The sequence below is a fragment of the Mauremys mutica genome, chromosome 2, assembly GCF_020497125.1.
Source record: "Mauremys mutica isolate MM-2020 ecotype Southern chromosome 2, ASM2049712v1, whole genome shotgun sequence".
In the NCBI taxonomy this organism is placed as follows: Eukaryota; Metazoa; Chordata; order Testudines; family Geoemydidae; genus Mauremys; species Mauremys mutica.
In genome coordinates, this window is record NC_059073.1 from 185625591 (window position 1) to 185644645 (window position 19055).

General features: G+C 40.4%; 1 protein-coding gene across 13 annotated transcripts in view; it reads right to left on the reverse strand.

Annotated features, from left to right (window-relative positions):
* Nucleotides 1-19055, reverse strand: part of FHOD3 (formin homology 2 domain containing 3) — a 650322-nt gene that overhangs the window by 96521 nt on the left and 534746 nt on the right. For 12 of the 13 annotated variants that reach the window (XM_045007840.1, XM_045007828.1, XM_045007827.1 and 9 more), the window contains 3 exons: nucleotides 17464-17678; nucleotides 9392-9691; nucleotides 3104-3990 (listed from right to left, as the gene is read on the reverse strand). In XM_045007840.1, the coding sequence (XP_044863775.1) occupies nucleotides 3104-3990; nucleotides 9392-9691; nucleotides 17464-17678 (1402 nt within the window). The remainder of the gene's footprint in view (nucleotides 1-3103; nucleotides 3991-9391; nucleotides 9692-17463; nucleotides 17679-19055) is intronic. The other variant, XM_045007832.1, reaches the window with a different exon arrangement.

Below are 19055 nucleotides of genomic sequence, written 5' to 3' on the forward strand. Positions count from 1 at the left end.
GATAATGAAACTCCAATCTTGTACTACTGAAGGGACATAATGGAAGTTAAACTTGTAATCTCTCGTGCAGAGAAATCCCTGCCCTCTATGTACTGGTAGGTGCTTTGGCACAGCAGCAGAGAAGATGAGTCAGCAGGTTTCTTTGAAGTCAGTGCAGCCTTGAATTCTGAAGAGTGATTTAGATGACCACTTTTCTCTTGGCGACTCTGAGACTAACCTCTAAGAGAAAAGTCATCATCTAAATCACTCTTCACAATTCAAGGCTACACTGGTTTCAAAGAAACCTGCTGATTCATCTTGCCAGCCAAAGAGTAGATGCTGCGCCAAAGCACCTGGCAGCACATGGAGGACAGGGAAGGAAGTTTGTGTAGGGCGGAGATGAGTGAGGAGAGCGTGGGTATCTACTTGGTTAATGATTTGGAAAAATTAATCAAGCAATTAAAATATTCTAAACTTTTATCATAATTTATGGTAAATGTAAAAGGGTAAAAGGCAGACCAGTTCATCAAAATATTGACATTATAAACTATACAACAAACTCTGTGGAAGTGGAAATATGTTATAACTCTACATTCAGTTCAAGGAATGATTTGTTTTATGGCTCCTAGACAACATTCTCATTCCGTCTGCTACAGTCCATACTCAGAATGAGCCTTCTATGATAGATTTCTATTTACAAGGAAGGAGAGGAGGAGGGGTAATATACCAAGAGTGGAGAAAGCAGAGGAAGTGAAATTAAGCTCAATGTGCCCTAAATTAATCATTGATTGGATTTATTTTTAAAATCTGTATGAAATACATTTCAGATCTATATGCGCTGAAAATCATTGAGCTATTCTTGTGTCAGAGATAATTCAATTTAAAATTATAACAACTGTGGAATCTATGTAATTGATGTATTTGTACGCCTACTGTTTGCTTTGTATACATTTTATAAACTGCAGCTATATGATCCACATTACCAATACATAACTGGTATGACATCTGTAATTCTGATTATTTTGGCTGAAATGATTACACTCTCAGATATAGCTCAGGGTTCAAAGTCAGCTGTACAAATTAGTCAGGCGGACTTTTGATTACAATTTTTTTCTTTTTTTGGTGGGGGACTCAGTCTTTATTGAAGGTGTGAGGTGAAGGCCTTGGAAACAGAAGTCTTCTACTTATACCCAAAAGCAACAGCAAGGTAGGGCAAGCTTCCCTGCACTGATACTACAATGTTTCTCAGCACTGGCCTGGAGGAACAGTCTCTAGGAGTGAGAAAACAGTGCAAGATTTCAGATCCATTCAATCCTTGGCCTACCAGCTGAGTCAGTCAACTGTGATGTGTCTGCTTGACCAAGAACATCAATATCGACTGTCAGACTGCCATTTATAACAATTTCAACTGGATTTGAACCAGTGACCTAGAAATGAAGGACTAGAGTTCTAATTCCCAACACCTTGAGCCATCTAGTCTTCTGGATTGTTTGTTTTTGAACATATGGATACTTAATAATTTGTACCAATAATGGAAAAGTAAAATGATCACAGTATTATGTGCTTTTTCAGAATTGTTATAAAACTTGTACTGATGTGAGAAGTTAGGCATATGTACAACAGATATAAATTGGCAATGAGTGTTTCTCTTATATGTGGCCTTATGGTGTATCTTTTATTAGTACTATAACTAGAAAAGAACATTGTTTCTCTGATGCCAATTACTGTACTTACATTAATAAATCAAAAACAATATAGTCATGAACAGCAAGGGTTCTAGCTAAGAACTTTTAAAGGCTAACTTTAAATCTCCATTAAATTCAACTACAAGAGACGTCATAAGAATTCAGCATTAAATGGTTATGTTATCAGCCTTTAAGGTTTATTTTTATGATAATGTTCCTATGAAACACAGAAGTATTAGCAAATCAAGATTTTCTCTCATGAAAATTTCATATTTTCATAATGAAATTTGGATAGTCAAGTTATCTAAGTTAAGGATAAAAAACATTTCTGTGCAAGGTGGCAAAAAAAATTATGCATGAAAAGAAGAGAACCCAGGTTATGTTTGCAGGACTTGGCAATATGACAAAAAGTTCTTTTGACAAGTAATCTTAACACATTTGAAATGGAAAACATAGAAAGACAATTAACATGGAACCACAAGACTATTTGCACATTTCAAAGCAGAACCATACTTTAATGTTATGACCCTTTCAGGAATAATTCCTAGAATGATTATGAAAATAGTACGAAGATATATTACAGGATATATGTTATGAGAATATATTACAATGATTTCATGTGGTGTCCAATTATAACAAGCCCTGTTTTGCCTCATCTCCATATATGCTTAACGACAAAGCTTTAAATTTCACTAGCAAGGTAAAAGTAGCCAGATACACAGATCTGAATTACCTTTCCTTAATGCATGATGCACTTTGATATCCATGGGGACAACATTTTAAAATGTGGGTGCTTAAAGTTTTTAGGTATCTATAATGATTTGTCTACACTGGGACATCCAGGAAAATTAATCCAAATTTATTTAAAGGAGTGAATTTGAAGAGCATTAGTTAAACCACATTCAAACCCTGTGTGAACACTCTCATTCAGAATTATAGTGGCCTTATTTTAGGATAGTTTAATTCACTTTGTAAGTGAATTAAGCCAAATTGAATTTAGGCCACTTTAATTCTGAACCACAGCACCCACACAGGGACTCAGTATGGTTTAACTAATCCACTTCAAATTCATACTTTTAATTAATTTGGATTAATATTCCTGGATACCCCCCATGTAGACAAACCTATGTTTGAAAATTCTGGCTATGAAGTTTACAATGCTAATACTCCCCAGCTGAAGTGAAATACAAAAAAGAGAAATATGATTCACAAGAGCAGTGGATAGGCACGTATATTGTTTGGGGCTCAGCTCTTATTGTCAGTTCATGGAGTGTCTGTCTGTCTTTCAAGAATACTTATGTGCACTAATATGGAACATATATAAAACATCTTTGTTAATTTCCTTTGTTTTTTAAACTCTTTAAGCATAAAAATATAATCTAAATTAATCTAAAAACAAACTCAAAATTAATAAAAACTAAACTAAACATTAGAAATACCTTTGTGACCGGCAGTTCCTTGGATTTAGACTCAAAGAGGTGCTCCAGTTTGGAAGTGTCCACCTTAATGGGTTCCAGTTTCGACCACAGGAATTCTTTACAGCGTTTGTTATTTTTACACTGCCACTCAAATGGCCGTACCTCATTCCAAAACAGACGGATGGTTTTCTTCTTCTTCATGAATGCTGGCTGACCCCTAGAAACCTGGGGTGACCCTGAACCCTGAGGAGTGCTGAACAGTGGAGGAGGAGCCAATAAATTACCAGAGGGAGGAGGTGGACATCCAAACAGAGGGAGAGGTGGTGGAGGAGGCAAACCCAAAAAGGAAGGTGGAGGTGGGGGAGGGGGAATTAGGGAGTCCCCAGGACCCATATCAATGTCCAACACATCTACATCATCCTCATCCCCCAAGTCTGTAAAATCCATGTCTTTGATTTTAAGTTCTCTAGGATTAGCCATGAGCTGATCCCAAATGTAATCAGATTCCTTCTTGGGCTGTGCCGGTGTTTTCTCGGGGACCTTTTCATCGAACTCACCCTCAGGCAATACTGTCCCGTTGGCCAGCTCAACAGTGTTGAATTTTTCTGCAAAGGCTTTCACGCTGCCTTGGTTGTCCAGATTTCCAATCTCCATCTTTTTGACACTTTCATCTTTGGCCTGCTTGTTGGCCTGCAGGATAGAGATCCTACTGGCTAGGCTGGTGATTGACTCATCACTTTCCTCCGTCTCCTTCTTTTCCTCCTCCTTCTCCTCCAGCTCTTTCTCCTCTTCATCCTTGGGCTTCTTGTTATGGGCATACAACATATCCAGCATGAACCGTTTGTTGTTGAGAATGTTGCTGCACTGCTCATTCACACCAGCATCTTGAATAGTTTGTGACCACGTACCTGTAATCACACACACAATGAACGGAAAAGCAACAGGGTGTCAGGAATCCTAAAAATGGCACTGGAAATGTCTTTGGTGATACATGTACAATTATAGTATGAAACCAGATAAAGGACCTGTCTATACAAAGACTGAATGTGCAGCAAGCTGGGTTGTGAATCTATCGCACGCTGACTGTCCACAGGGACACTGCCAATGTGCACTAACTGTTTAGTAGTGTGCTTTGATCTACACCACTTTCAAATGGCAGCAGTTCACAGTGCACTAGGGAACTTCTAGTGTGCATCAACAGATTCTACACAGACTGACAGTGCGCAGCAGATTAGTGCAGGGAAGACTGAAACCACAGGTTGCTGTGAACTAAATATTCAGGTAGACAAGTCCAAAGTTTCAGGAAATATTTGGAAATGATATGTAATCAATAGCACAGATCTACAGCCTGATTCAGCAAGTTGGTGAGTGTTTCTCTGAGAAGTGCATAGCAGCCTTTCAGGCAGTGGGAGCTGAAGGTGCTCGGAACATCTCAGGAGGTACCCAGTGACCCTAAGGACACAGACCAAACTGCTTCTTGGAGGTGCTCTTTTAATTTTATATAGATAAAATAATTGGTTACATGTTGGTGATTGCTCACTGAGGAGTTCTGGCCCACATTATTTTACTGGATACCTAGACTGTCAAAGAATCTGACCATTTATTAGTCCAAAGGCCACACAAGACTGGATGGCACCTGTACCCATTTCCAGTGTCTCTGTGCTTTCTGCTCTGGGCTATGACGAGAAGTGGGAGGATGAAAACATTGTCAGAGGGCTGCTCCTGTGGTATTCTTGACATGGCTGGAAACAGGTGTTACTCTACGAAAGAGTGTTTTTCCAATCTGAGGCCAACAGAATTTGGATATCCACCCACCCCATCCTTCTCCACTGCAACCACCACTGGCCAGGGGAGGGCAGCTTTAAACTCTGGCTGCGCTTAGCACAACTCCTGGGTGCTTTGGTCATATTCACCAGGGTGACCTCTGGGGTCTCTGCCAGAGTGAATTGTGCACACAGAGTAAAATTTTCAAAAGCACCTAAATAACTTAGGAGCCTAAGTCACATTTTCAAAAATGACTAATGCACTTAGGATCCCAAGTCATTTGGGTGTTTTTGAAAATGTTATCTGCTGACCATAATTACTGACCTGCATTTAAACTACAATCAAATTGAAATATAGTGGCCTCTGCCCACCTCTCAGCAAGATATAACAATACATATTATATTCTGGGCTATAGAAGTTGCAAAATTAACTAGTGCATGAGACGTCATAAATAATTAAAACCAAACAACAATAAAACCATCAAAATAAATGATCAAAGTAGATTGTAGGATGCATTTTTTCCTGATGTTGAATACCTCTTAACATCTTCATCAACCAGTGTGGGACACAATGTAGAAAGTATGTCCAAAATATATGAGATCTTTTTTCAAAGGGCATTAAATGAGACCGGCCTTATTTCACCTTCAGTGTATTTTGCAATTAAAAATGGATTATGAAAATAGTTCTTCAATACTTACCATGATTTTGTTTTTGATTCTTTCTTTCCCTTCCTTACACATTTAATCAATTTTTTAAATCTAACTTTTAAAATTAAATTTTAGTTTATTTTTGATTACTGCCTTCCTTCTCCTCTTTCCTGGTATATATATATGTGTGTGTGTGTGTGTGTGTGTGTGTGTGTGTGTATATATATAGTTCTGTGGTTGCATTTTCTCTTGAGTTTCTTATTTATTTTTGTTTCTCCTTTTACTCTATTGTCTTTTTCTTTGTCAGTATTTTCATGTTAGCACTTTAAATTTAATGTCTTTATCAGTTGACCTATTTTATTTCTATAACCTTAAGCCCCTTCCATCTGCTCTGGTAAGTCTCTTCCTTGGCAAGTTCAGAGGCCACATCAACACTATGGGCAAGAGACCCAAACCCCAAACTGGTCTAGCTGAATCATTTGTTAAAATTAAATTAAGTTAAAATGGGTTTAAAAATTCACTGTGCATTACGGAGCATACTTCCAACCTGGGTTTCTAATGTTGAATAGTTTATGGCCCCATCCATACTCGCTCCTAACCACATTTGAAGCTGAACCCAACGTTAAGAAAGATTCAGCTTACAGCAAATGATTTTTGTCCAGGATGCAGGCAGCCCCTGTCTTTCTTCACCTTTTACTTTCCTGAACACTCAATCTCTTCCTTGCCTCATTTTCCCATTTGTGACAGATATGGCAATTTCCTGCAATATCTTTGGGAGACCTTAGTGTATTAAATTTATATATCATTGTGGGCACAGACTGTATGTAATTCCCTAGGGGAGGGTGACCACAGCTCTTCCAGGAACTAAGAACAGTGGGAGGAAATTAGGCAAATTCGCTCAGGTTGTAACTTCTCCAGAGAGCTACCACCAGCTGGAGAGGTTCACATATACTAGTTCAAACTGGATTCTCCAGAGGTCACCAGACAAGGAAAGGATTTTGTGGATAAAAAGCCTGATTTTAAACTGAGTCAGGACTTTTTTCGTGATCCAGCAAAGAGACATGCCTGTCCAAGTTGGGCCCCAATCATTCCTGGGGAGGGTTGGAAGGACTTTGGCCTACAGAGGCCACATTAGACCGATGGGTGAACTCTGGTAAACTGTTAGCATGCATATAGGAACTTTTATTGTTTTTATATGTTTTCTCTGTAATACTTTTACCTTAAGAATAAATGTGCTTGCTCATAAAGGGCTGTGCTGTAACTTATAACTGCCAGCAATTATGCTGTTCATAAGGCCATGGAGAAAAAGCAAAGCACAGATGCTGGCCTATTTAGGCAGTCTGGCTTACTGGGGATTACCATACTGTAGGCAGGGAACTGTGCAGCCTGTTCAGGAGGGAGAGAGATGCAGATTGGAGTCTAGCGTGGGTACCCTCGAGGGACCACAGAAGGAGGAATACAGGTGCAGTTGCCCTGAGCTGTGACACCCTTCACTCACCCTTTTTTCCTCAACATCCCATCTACAGGATTGCTCCCTCACCTCTTCTCTCGCCAAGATTTGCTACTAGATTTTTCTGAGGTTGCCTCCCTAGAAAATTTGATCTCCTCCCGACTCTCCTCTTCCCCTTCACTATGGATTTCACAAAGACCAATTCCCAACCAGATTCAATTGCCTAAAGACTTCAGAACTGTCCAAAATTTCCCAGACCCCACTCTACACATGCCACAAGATTTGGCCCCCCTCTAGATTCTCACCTTCTGTGTTTTCCTAGATTTGATTCCTTTCCAATAGTGCTCACTCAACATTCTACAACAGAGTTTGGAGCCCCATTTTAGGCTCCCAAGATCTACTTCATTCTTCACTAGCCAAACAAGACTATTTCTGCAAAGCCTCCTGCTGTTGCTACTCCTGTAGATATCGCTGCCCCCTCCCCCATGCATCCCCCGCACGCTACTTCTCCTGGCTACTGCTTTGCAGTGCTCCCTAGGATGAGAGGGATTGGAAGAAGCATAGATCAGTGTGTTTGATGCTAAGGAAGGAGGAGCCAAAAACCAAACACTTCATTTCCTTGCCCCTGCTGTGTCTGGGCAGGCACAGGAATGTAATCTATGAATGACAGCTCCTTTCCTGGAATCTGAGAACTGTCTGAGAAAGCACAAAACCCTAGGAATGCAAAAATAATTCATGCAGACCAAGTACTCTGCATGATTTCTAGTTCTGCATTTGCTCCCTTACCAACTAAATTGCAAACTTTAGTAATTCACAACACATTAGGTCTCTCAGCCAACGAGCCTTTACTATACTGCTGAAGCTTATCAACTTTTAAAAGCTGGCATTTCTTTAAGTACAATAGGAAAATAGTACTGCAGAAGCGTATGAGAAATGGATTCAAGTGACAAGAAGTTAAAGTTCATCATGTTGGAAAGAGCCAGGACTAAAATGTGCTGAGCGTGAAAAAAATGTGTAACCCATTTGCTCCTCGTTTACATTTGGACTATGCGACAGTGTGATGAGAGCCATAGTCTGTTTCATAACCAGTACAGTTTTTGCTGAACACCAGTTGAGTAATCTGCAATACTGACAGTTAGCAACATCTTGCCTGCCTGAAGAGGAGGAAGCAGAGGATAGTCTCCATCCCCTATGTGTTCAAAGCCTTTCATCATCTACTCTAAAATAGAGGCTCTAGCTGCCTTACATTGGTGGAGAAAGGGGGTGAGGGGAAGAGAGTGAGCATGAGCTTTTATGATTTATTTCCTGTGCTGGTCCCCTCACAACCCACTAAGCAATAGCACTGAAGGTGTAAGCAACACCTCCATTCTTAGAAGCTACTTTTCATTATCTGCACTATAACACAATCTCTGTTGACCTGAAGGTATGGAATCCAAATTTATGATAAGATTGTCCTTGAAACTGACTGTGCCCTTCTCAGGTGGAACTGCTGTCTCAAAGAGATAAGTTTGTTGGGACTAAATCCTCAACTCATCTTTTAGGTTTATATTTTTACACAGACATTTATTTATCCATCTTCTTCAAGGGTATAATGGCATTCATGGAGCCATATACCAGCCTTGACCAGTGACATCAAGGAGAGTTCGGAGCACTGAAGAAAAGTTGATGACCCTTAAAGAGTGAACAATAGTGAATCTGTAACATTTTAGTAACATATTGCTGTAAAAAAGATATGGGGTATAGGGTATGTGTGCAGGCGGTGACATCCTTTAAGTGTACCTGGTGGTTCATCCAGCCATTACTGTTGGCTACTGTGGAAGTGTTCCCTTTAGGACAATGTTCTCCTTATGCCTTCTCCACCCAAGCCATGGTCAGGCATTTCTAGCTCTACAGTCAGCAACTTAAAAAAAGTGTCTCCCTGAATTTCTGATACCTGACCAAGACAGGAATGATGGAAGAAAAGAAAGAAATGCAGCACCTGGAGAAGCACCTCACCTAATTTCCTATAGTATTAACATTATGGCTACCAGTCACGATAGTGAATAGCATGGAGACAGGCATTCGCGATCTCATGACAAACTATCTTAGAGCATCTCATACCATTGGAACATCCAACTGAATTCACTGAGCTTTGGATGCAGGTTAGTGGCAGGATCAGTCTCTAACTAGTTAGTAAATTAACTGTTGAAAGAAGAAAGCGGTCTTGATCAGAGGGAAATCTTATTTTACTAAGGCCTGATTCTTCTGCTGCTCTGCACACATAAACCCCATTGAAGTCAATGGAGTTCCACAGACAGAGAGCAGATATGGATTTGAACCATAAAGGAAGAAATACTAATGAAGGACAGGCTGAAAGGGTTTGTTAATTGATTAGCTTTACACCAAAGCACCTGATTTAACATGTTCTTTATGGGAAAGCCCGCATTTATTGAAAAAGCTTCAATTTACCAGTTTCATTGTCACTGGTTAACTTGTCCTCTCTTTCTTCCCTCTCTAAAGTGCTGCTTGCTGAGGATATGCTGGATGCAGAACAGTTGTCTTTTTCGTTCACTTCCTCATTCTGCCTCTCTTTTTCACTGAGTATTGCACTTTCTTCTGGCTCTCGCTCAGGACCTTGCTCCACCTCACTCTCTGGTCCCACCTCCGTAGCCTCTACTTCCTGTGGTGTCTCCGTTCCCTGCTCGGCCTCTGCCTCAGTTTCCTGTTCTGGTTCTGGCTCAGGTTCTGGTTCAGGTTCACTGGCACTCACTGGTGGAGAGAACAATGGAGAAAAAGATTCACTTAACAACAATTTCTCTTGGTTGTCTAGACTCACCCATCCAACTGAGCAAGATGTGAATTTACGAGTGATTTTTTTTGTCCATGGAGAGTTTAGCTTTATGAGCAAGAGACTGCTGAAACATGGGTGCAACTTGGCAAGTCTTGCTTGATTTATGTTTGCTTACAATCTGAACCTAATCCATAATTTTTTACTTATACTTCATTGGAAGTTTGGTTATTATGGTCACAGAAAGAGTTGAATCATCAGAAAATAGGCATCCAATCCATGTCTAGCAATGAAAGCTCAACACACAGACTGAGCTATAAGGAATGAGTTAAACAAATAAGTAAGTGAAAAGTGTCTTGTAGTTGAATCCCCTTGCGTTTCTGAAGGAATTTTTATGGTGACTTCTTTTTCACCTGATGTGGACGGCTTCAACAAAAAGATACAATCGTTAGTTTTATAAATGGCACAGTCTGGAAATGACAGTGTCATACAAATTTGGTTGACAGAAAGCATATGTTTTTCATGCATATTTACTTCAGAATAGCCACATCAAAACTGAACTGAGCTTCCAACTGCTTGGCATATGGCATAAATTTAGCTTCCAATTGGATGGCATATGGCATAAATTTAGCTTGTAATTGGTTGGCAGATGGCATACATTGTTGATGGTGCACTTGGTTTCCTCCTTCTTGCTTTATCACTGACACAGTGAAATCCAGTCATTCACCTTACAGTTTTCAGCTAAACCAGCAGATTTTTACATGCAAGGTTTTTTTGTTATGCTGTGAAGACACTGGAAAGCATCCATACATATTCACATCAAGCAGCCTACAAATCTTGGCAAATTGAAATGGCCATGCAAAAGTGATGAAAATGTACATGCATATTAGGTCCACACAGTTTTCGCATCACCTCTGTATTAAATCTTGTGCAAGATGGTTGAACTACAATACCTTAATCATATCAGGTTTTCCCCCCTTGTTGCTTACTTTTCATTTACAATATTGCAATATATACTTCAGGCCCTGTAATGGCTTCTGGATTCAGTTACACATGACATGACATGACATGACATATTCTGAGAACTAAAGAGATTAGAATTCAATTGAGCCTTTGGGTGAGAGAGTGTAACAAAGAAGAGGGACCTAAAATTTCAGTCCTCTAGAGCAGTGGTGGGCAACCTGCAGACTGCGGGCTGCACGTGGCCCATCAGGGTAATCTGCTGGCGGGCAGCGAGACACTTTGTTTACACTGACCGTCCGCAGGCACAGCTGCTCACAGCTCCCATTGGCTGGGAACGGTGAACTGTGGCCACTGGGAGCTGCGGGCGGCCGTGCCTGTGAATGGTTAATGTAAACAAACTGTCTCATGGCCTGCCAGCGGATTACCCTGACGGGCCACAGGTTGCTCACCACTGCTCTAGAGAGAAGGTAAATGGATTTAGCCTTAGAAGGCATAAGCCCAAAATATTGGAGGTAATGAGGATTCTTTAAGTTTCTCTCATTCTCAGTGCAAAGGCATTTCACATCCTGAGACAAAAATCCAGCCATGTTTTCTAAGAATGCATGCTTGTACATTTTATTAAGCCTATCTTTATCTTTCTATGAAGCATACCTTTCCAAATCACATCACTAAACCAGATAGTGTTCAGTAATGTCCTATTTCACACAGCCTACAAAGCATAATTTTTGCCTTATAAATGTTAATGCTAAGAGTGAAGTCCTGATCCCTGGAAGTCAATTGGGCCAGGATCTATCTAATCCTCTGCATCAGATCTAAGGTGTCTCACACCCATGCATTACCCAAGAGAAAATCAGCATTATATACAGAGCAGATCTAGTGCTATTAATTGGCCAGACAATTTGAACCACAGAGAGCGTATGTAAGCCATAGCTTCCAGAACATAGGGAAACCACTATTTCTTTTCAAGACAAGGCAGAAGTACAATACTGCTAAGATACAACCTTAAGTGTCCTTAAGGAGTCAGGCTGTGTCACATAGCTGAGCACTGAACTAATATTATACTGAGATATTTGAGACCTATGAATTTGTCACATTGTAATGATCACAACATACAAAAGACACAACTGTCATCAGCTAACCTTTATACAATTGCCACATGGAATAGAACTTTCAATCTTTCTCTCCAAAAGAGTTGTTCTCTGATGACTGAAAAGAATAGCTTCTCTAAAAAGAAGGGAACAGTTGAACACTTGGCCAGATCTGACGTTATTTATGATACCATGGTCAAGAGATGGCATCAGAGATTTTAGTTTAACAGAGGAAAGAATTGGGAATATCTGATAAATGTTTAGGAGCAGAAAAAAATAAACAGAAAATAGCTTAGAAGAGGTTTTATATTTTCTATGCATTTGGAATAGTTCCTGTGTAATATAGATGGAAGTGGTACATTAACACAAGCCAATATATAACTAAGTGTAAATAGCAATATAGTATAGATTCTTGGAGTACGTTATTTATCTCTTTCCTAGTTCAGGGACTCCCTAGTATTCTGCCATTTCTGGCACTATAGTACACAGAACAGCACTTCCAGAACAAAAGATTGAAGTGCTGTTACTCAACCACTTTGATGGTGTCTCTCTAGCTTTTGAGATAGTGTCAAATGATCCAAGATATACCGAAACAACATAAGTAATAACATAAATCCACCAAAACCTCTGCCAGTGAAACTAAAAAATACTAAATATTCAACACGCACTACAGACAGAATAAAAATATTGAACTCACCATACATCTGTCTCTTGCATTTGCACTATATGATAAATGTAATGGTCATGTTGATATTGGAGAGAACATATGTGATAAACTCCATTTTCAGCAGATGTCTACTTGGTTACTTATGTGAAATGAATTGTTGGTTTCAGTCCAGCATCTACTGGACCAATTTTCACACCAGAAAAACTACCATGACAATTGGCAACCTTGCTGGCAGACACAGCATAGAGACTAAGACTAAGACCTTATCTACATAAGCGATGTAAGTCAATCAAAGTTACTGTAGTAAAGTTTCGTAACTTAAGTCGACGTAACTTACAATGACTTAACGTGGTGTTGACGGGAGACACTCTATGGTCAACATAGCTTCTGCCTCTTGTTGAAGTAGATTAATTAAGTCAACGGCAGAGCGCTCTCCCATCAACTTATTGTGTCTTCAACAAATCTGCTAAATTGATGCCCAGTGCATCGATCGCAACCACACTGATTTAGCCCATAATGAAGACAAGCCCCAAAAGAGTAACCATCCTCTGATCCCTATAAGTGTGCCCTCCAGATGTGTGTTGAAGTATTGTGGAGGGCCAAGGCAAGGAAGCACGCACTGCCACACCAGTAGCATTGCATTTAAAATTATGCTTCTGACATGAGGGATTTGGTTAAAAGAGGAAAGAATTTGATTTAAATTTGGGCTAATGGAAGCAAAGTAGGTTTTATTGAAGTTTTGGAAGTGCAAAATCACTGTGATCATCATCATCATGTTCCTATTATGCCTCTGGCGTTTAAGGCAGTGATGAAGCTCCTCCACTCCTGTCTCTTTCTGGCAAGTCTTTCAATGGTTCCCCAGCTGTGCCCCAGACTTTTCAGCTCAGCTTCCAAAGGTGTTCACCATGTTGTTTTCGGGCGGCCTTGTTTTCGCTTGCTCCTCTGGTGATGGAATCAGTTTCCATCCGAAGCACATGACTGATCCATCTCCAACGCCTCCTGGCAATGATGATGCTGAGATCCTTTTGGCTGCACTGTGTCAATAGATCTCAATAAATCACTGAGAGTGGAGTTACCATGTTTTTAGCTCAGATTCATTTTGTGTGTGTTTGTGTGCGTGTACAGTTCTTGTTAAGATTGAGTTGAGTTTACTAGTGGTTATGGAATGGTTATAACTTCCCTTTGGCAGCATTTAAATAATTTTCCTTCTATCAAAATTAAATTAACAATTAAAATAAATTGGTTGAATAAGGTACTTTCTTTAAATGAATGGACGTTTGGGGTGGATATACTTGCAGGAGGGAGTCTGAAGAGGTTTTAAGATGCATGGTGTTTTGTATCTTATGTCTGGTTATGTTTCTGCTGAAAATGAAACAATACAAGTCTACTACAGGAAAAAAGAAAAGTGAGGCATTCCCGGAGGAGCAAATGCTGGAGTTGCAGGGTTCTCAAGAAGTTATGAAACCCCACTACTGTCAAGTTCCAAGACGAAAGCTGTGAGTGCTGGACAGCAGGTGTTCAGATTTCCATTGTTGCTGCTGCTGCTGCTGCTGTTGAAAGAGTAATCGGCACTGTGTGTTTCCGAAGCAGAAGTAAGGAAGCTGAATTTCTTAAAACCTAAAAATTGTTAGCTGTATCCAGGAGCCTAACATAATTCAGATGAACCGCACTGTATAAGACTGTTAATGTACACAGTCCTATCTTCTGCCACCCATCCTAAATGGATGTCTAACTTTAGCAAAACCAGTCTCACTGTAACACCCAGACCTCATTCCTTAATGGCTTCTCCTCTCTCCTCAACCTACTCTAAATCCCTCTCTCTTCACCCTTCCATCTTTCTTTCATGACTCCCAACCCTGCCCCCTGTGATTCCACCAATTCACAACAGTGGCTGGCAAGAAGCTGCAGACATCATCTGATTTCTCTCTGGACTCATGGCTCCCATCCTGCCTTGCAAATGCTTCTGTTTTCGGCACTAGAAGGGAAATAGACTAGTTGACCTCTCTAGACCCTGTTATTCCCACAGATGCTGCCTTCTTATCTGATCGATTCAGGGGATGCTTTGTGAGCTTAGGGGAGTAGTTCAGCAGGCAGACATATGAGAGGACAGGTGACAAATGAACTAATTTGTTGACAAGTTAACACAAAATAAACAACAAGCTCAAGCTTAAGAGCACGTTTGGCAGTTCCTGAAATTCCACTCTTAGGACAGCTCACTCCAGTCTGATTTCTCTGATCAAGTAGGCCACTGCCATCTCCATCATATTCAGCAAGGCTCTAATCCGGCAAACACTTCCACACATGCTTAGTTAATTTTAAGCATTTGACTATTCCCATTCCCTTCAATGGGCTTACTCATGAGTTTGAAGTTAAGTATACATGCAGTGTCTACAAGATCAGGCTCTAAATCAGCATGAGTAAATTAGCATCTCCTTGCAAAGGTTCAAACATCTGCTAACAGGGTGGGTCTGGAGAAGAAGCTGCTCACACTGTTTCATACCTTCCCCACTAGAGCCTTGCCCACCACATCCTGTATTCCTCCCACTTCTCCTCTGCACAACCCATTTCAGATCCAGCTACCAAAGAACCCTGATTGCCAGAGCACCTGGTATCTCTAACAACTGTGGCATTTCCTCATATGTGGCTGTGAGCCAGTCCTACAAGCCCAATGAGAGAATAAAAGCATTCCCAGTCTTGCTCCTTAACAACTGTCCAGAGTCTGAGCTAGATAATCCCACTTTGAGTCAGCCTTCTCAGCTCCTACCTGTTGAGGGATGCATATATGCATCTGCATGGACAAAGATGACCCGTCTGCAGAATTTCATTTCTAATCAAGCCCTCCTGACTCAAATGTCTGGGCACACCTGGAATCCACTGGGGCTGGTGCGAATCTTTCTTTTTAGCTGCATAGGGGTGATACACCAAAACTTGGGAACTCAGCAAGACTGCACATCTCCCCTTAATCACACACACCAAATAAAAGAATCCAGCTAATAATGAACACATTTCTTTGAAGTATTGTGTCTTACAGTGCATAGAATATAGCACATTTTCCTTCTGCAATTTTCTCTTTGCTTGGGAAGAAGCAGTACGTTATGGTTAAAGCATTAGACTGGGATTCAGGGAGAGCTGAGTTCCTACATCTGCCTCAGCCTCCCTATATGACCGTATGCAAGTCAATGTTTTCAGTTTCCCCATTCATAAAATGGGGCAAATAATATTTCCTGACTGTGGAGGGTTGTTGTGAGGCTACATTCATTAGTGTGTGTGAGGTGCTCTGTGAACATGGCACGAAAACTTGCACACAAAATGTCAGCCAGTCTAGTGCTGTCCAGTTCACAGCAGCCTAGGGTGTTTGCCACCCTGCCTCACTTGCCAAATCCCCAGTGCTGCCTTCCTGCTGCTGACTGAAGGCATGAGACAGCAATCCTTACTCAGGTAAAACTCCCACTGAAATAAATACATTTCAGGGCCCATATACTGATGCTGTCCTAGCTACCTGAAGAATGCCCAGAGCTGCCTTCTGCCGAACTGTGTCTGCTGCTGCCCTGCCCACCTGCTTTGTGCCAGCCGTTGCTCTGACAAATAGCCCAGTTCCCAGGTACTATGTTTTGGCTGCCCCATGTACACCTGTTTTTGTTAGGTGCTTCACTTCAGATACCCTGGGCACCTGCTGTCTGTCTGCTGATAGCCTCTCTATTGTCCAGCTTCCTGGAGTTACTCTCTGCACCTGTTCTAACTACATGCTCCATTTTATACTGTCATTTTTAAAATGCTTTCAGGGGAAATATGTTAAAATAATCATCATAAAAGAGATACTTCTTGCTTACCCAGTTGTGAAATCCTAATGGTGGAAAAATCTAGCTCATTTGCTCTAAAAGCAATAATGGATTTGAAGAACTGGGATTTTAAATATTTTGAAAGACAAATATTACCGTAAAATATCCATATTTTCTGAGCAATGATTCCACAGAGACTTGTGGGGGCTCTACTATCCAAAGAAATTGGTAGTGTAATTATGAAATCATGTAAACTCAAACTAAATAAACTTGACTTAAGATTTAATGCTATGAGAGTAAATACACCCAAAGTCAAAGTGCAACCTCAGTATCTTCTTTCACAGTTGTATTGCTTTACAACATGCTTCAAAGCCATGATACCCAATAAAACCAAGTAGCGCAAATTATAGAAGCATTAATCACCAATAGCATGTAGCAGGAAATCAACTCAAATAAAAGAAAATGATGGCAATAATTCATCCACAACATGCACAGAGGCTCCCAATGTTAATGCAGCGTCACGTGGCAAGAATATACATCTCTGTAAGTTTGGGATTTTTTGGACAGAGGGACACATGATGCAAGTGGTAGAATGATGTGCATGCCTAATATCACTTTGGACACCAATAAATTATCTGACAACAAACAAACAACATAAAATACTAATTATACTTTCCTTCTTCCTAATTGCATTTGGTCCCCATTATTAGTTTTGCTACAATTTTAATTTTTTGTGTGCATTAAAAATAACCAACAAAGTTCCCCCTTAAATTCAATATTTCTTCTGTTTGTCACATTCAGCCTGTGCTATGCTGGAAGGTTATTATAATCTTGGCATTCAGCAGTAGCATTTCTTTCAGAGAATCCACATAAGCAAAATGTGTTGGCAGGAGCACTATTGTTTTAGTATTCAGTAACTACTGATATACAAGGAACATGATGCTAAAATCAGATCCTCTGCACGTTGTATTTTATAATTGTTTTGTTCTAATAACAATAGGCAATAATAATAATCATAAGTAATAACAACAATGAATTATAACATATCCCTAGCATGAGCAGCTCAGAAGGCATTTGAGAAAGCAAGAGAAAAATGCAGTCAGACAGCACAGACTAATCTGTCAAGTTACTACCCCTGAAATGAGTTGTGGCACCCTAGAGCTTATATTCCTGTATTCATGCACAAAAAACGTGTGTTTAACAGAGAGACGCAATGACAAAATTAGCTCCTTCTCCCCATCCTCCCTTGCACTCACCTTCAGGGGGCTGAGGGGTCCCACGGGGTGTTGAAGGGGTCTTCAGCTCCTCCTGCGACTCTACGGATGCTGGGCTGATGCACTTGGGAATGGGAGAGGATGGGGCTGAAGGAGAGCTCAAGTTCAAGGACAGCTCGCTTCTGCCTCGGCATATACTCCGACTCTTCAGCTCCTTCTCATACTCCTCAGCTGCCAACTTCTCCAAGTATTTGTATCTGAAAGTTAAATTCCAAAGGGTTTCCGTAAAGAAAGAGAAGCCAGTGGTTGATGCTTGTTTAGGGATGAAGCACCTGCAGAGAATGAACTAACTTCCTGACACCAGAGGTACAGTGCAACACGGACTGCTGGGTCAGTCTGCCAATAAAAGTGCACCACAGCAAAAGATATTAACCAAAAAAATGTTAAATTGCTCATGACAAAACAAAAAATGGTATCATTACACAATCCTCAGATATTGTATCCTGTCTACACAGTCCTGCCTTCCTCCTTTTTGGAAGCATTTACCTGCTCCCTCTTCCCCCGTTCCCCCCAAAAAGCCCCCCCCCCCAAAAGTCCCAGACTTGCTGCAGAGAGGGAAAGTGGTTCAGTCCAGCAGACAAAAGCAGCTCTCCCTGAAAATAATACCAATAATAAATGTTTGGACTGAGGACTATCTAAGGCTCTGAACCTGCTTCTATTTGCTCTAAGAGCAATGCACTGGAATTCACTTTGTTCTCTCCAGAGTCTACAATGGAAACTTTTCTTTTTTTTATTCTAAAAAATTTCTCTGCCGGACTCAGACATCCAATAGCTTGGACCTGACGTCACATATAGTTTATTCATCAAAGTCAGTTTAAAAGAACAAAGATACATCTGTTTTGCATTTTAGGCAGGCAGAACTCACTAACTGTTTATTAAGACCAGCTACCAATCATATTCTTCACTGTGCTTTATACATTTGGACCAAAATAACTTTGGAATATGTGCCTCTTCCAGATGTCTGCTAATTTTATCCACCATTATTTGCTCAGGAATAAATTTATGAATACAGCTGTAACAGGCTCCTGACTCTGTCTTACCCACAAGTGAGCTGTTAAACAGGTTAATCAAGACTACTGCCTATGTCCCTCAAAGACTATGTGGTCATCCTCCAATAACCCACTGCTGTAAACACATCATAACAAAGAACAGCCCCTTCCCCAATCCTGCCTCCTTGACAGGCAGAATTAATGTACACGTGTAAATTAAATTCAGTAAGGGTAAGGAAGTCAGCCAGATGTGGTAACAAACATGCTTAGTGCATTTAGTAATCACACACACACACATTCACAAGCATGACTATACAGCATATAAAGATGTCTTTGAAGAGCACTTCTTGTGTTTTCTGATGCAAGTTGCATTATTATAAACCACAATAATGAAGAACAAACTTATTTTCTTTTATTCCTCTGGAGGTATAGGCATGATTTAAACTGAGATTTTGCAGGAAAAGGAACCCCTACAAACTTTGGATGAAAATGTAACAAGCCACATACTTGTATGGTTATAAAATAAGAACTGTTTACAGTTCTAGCATGAAGCCAATTCTAAAGAATGATTTTTTTTTCCAAAAG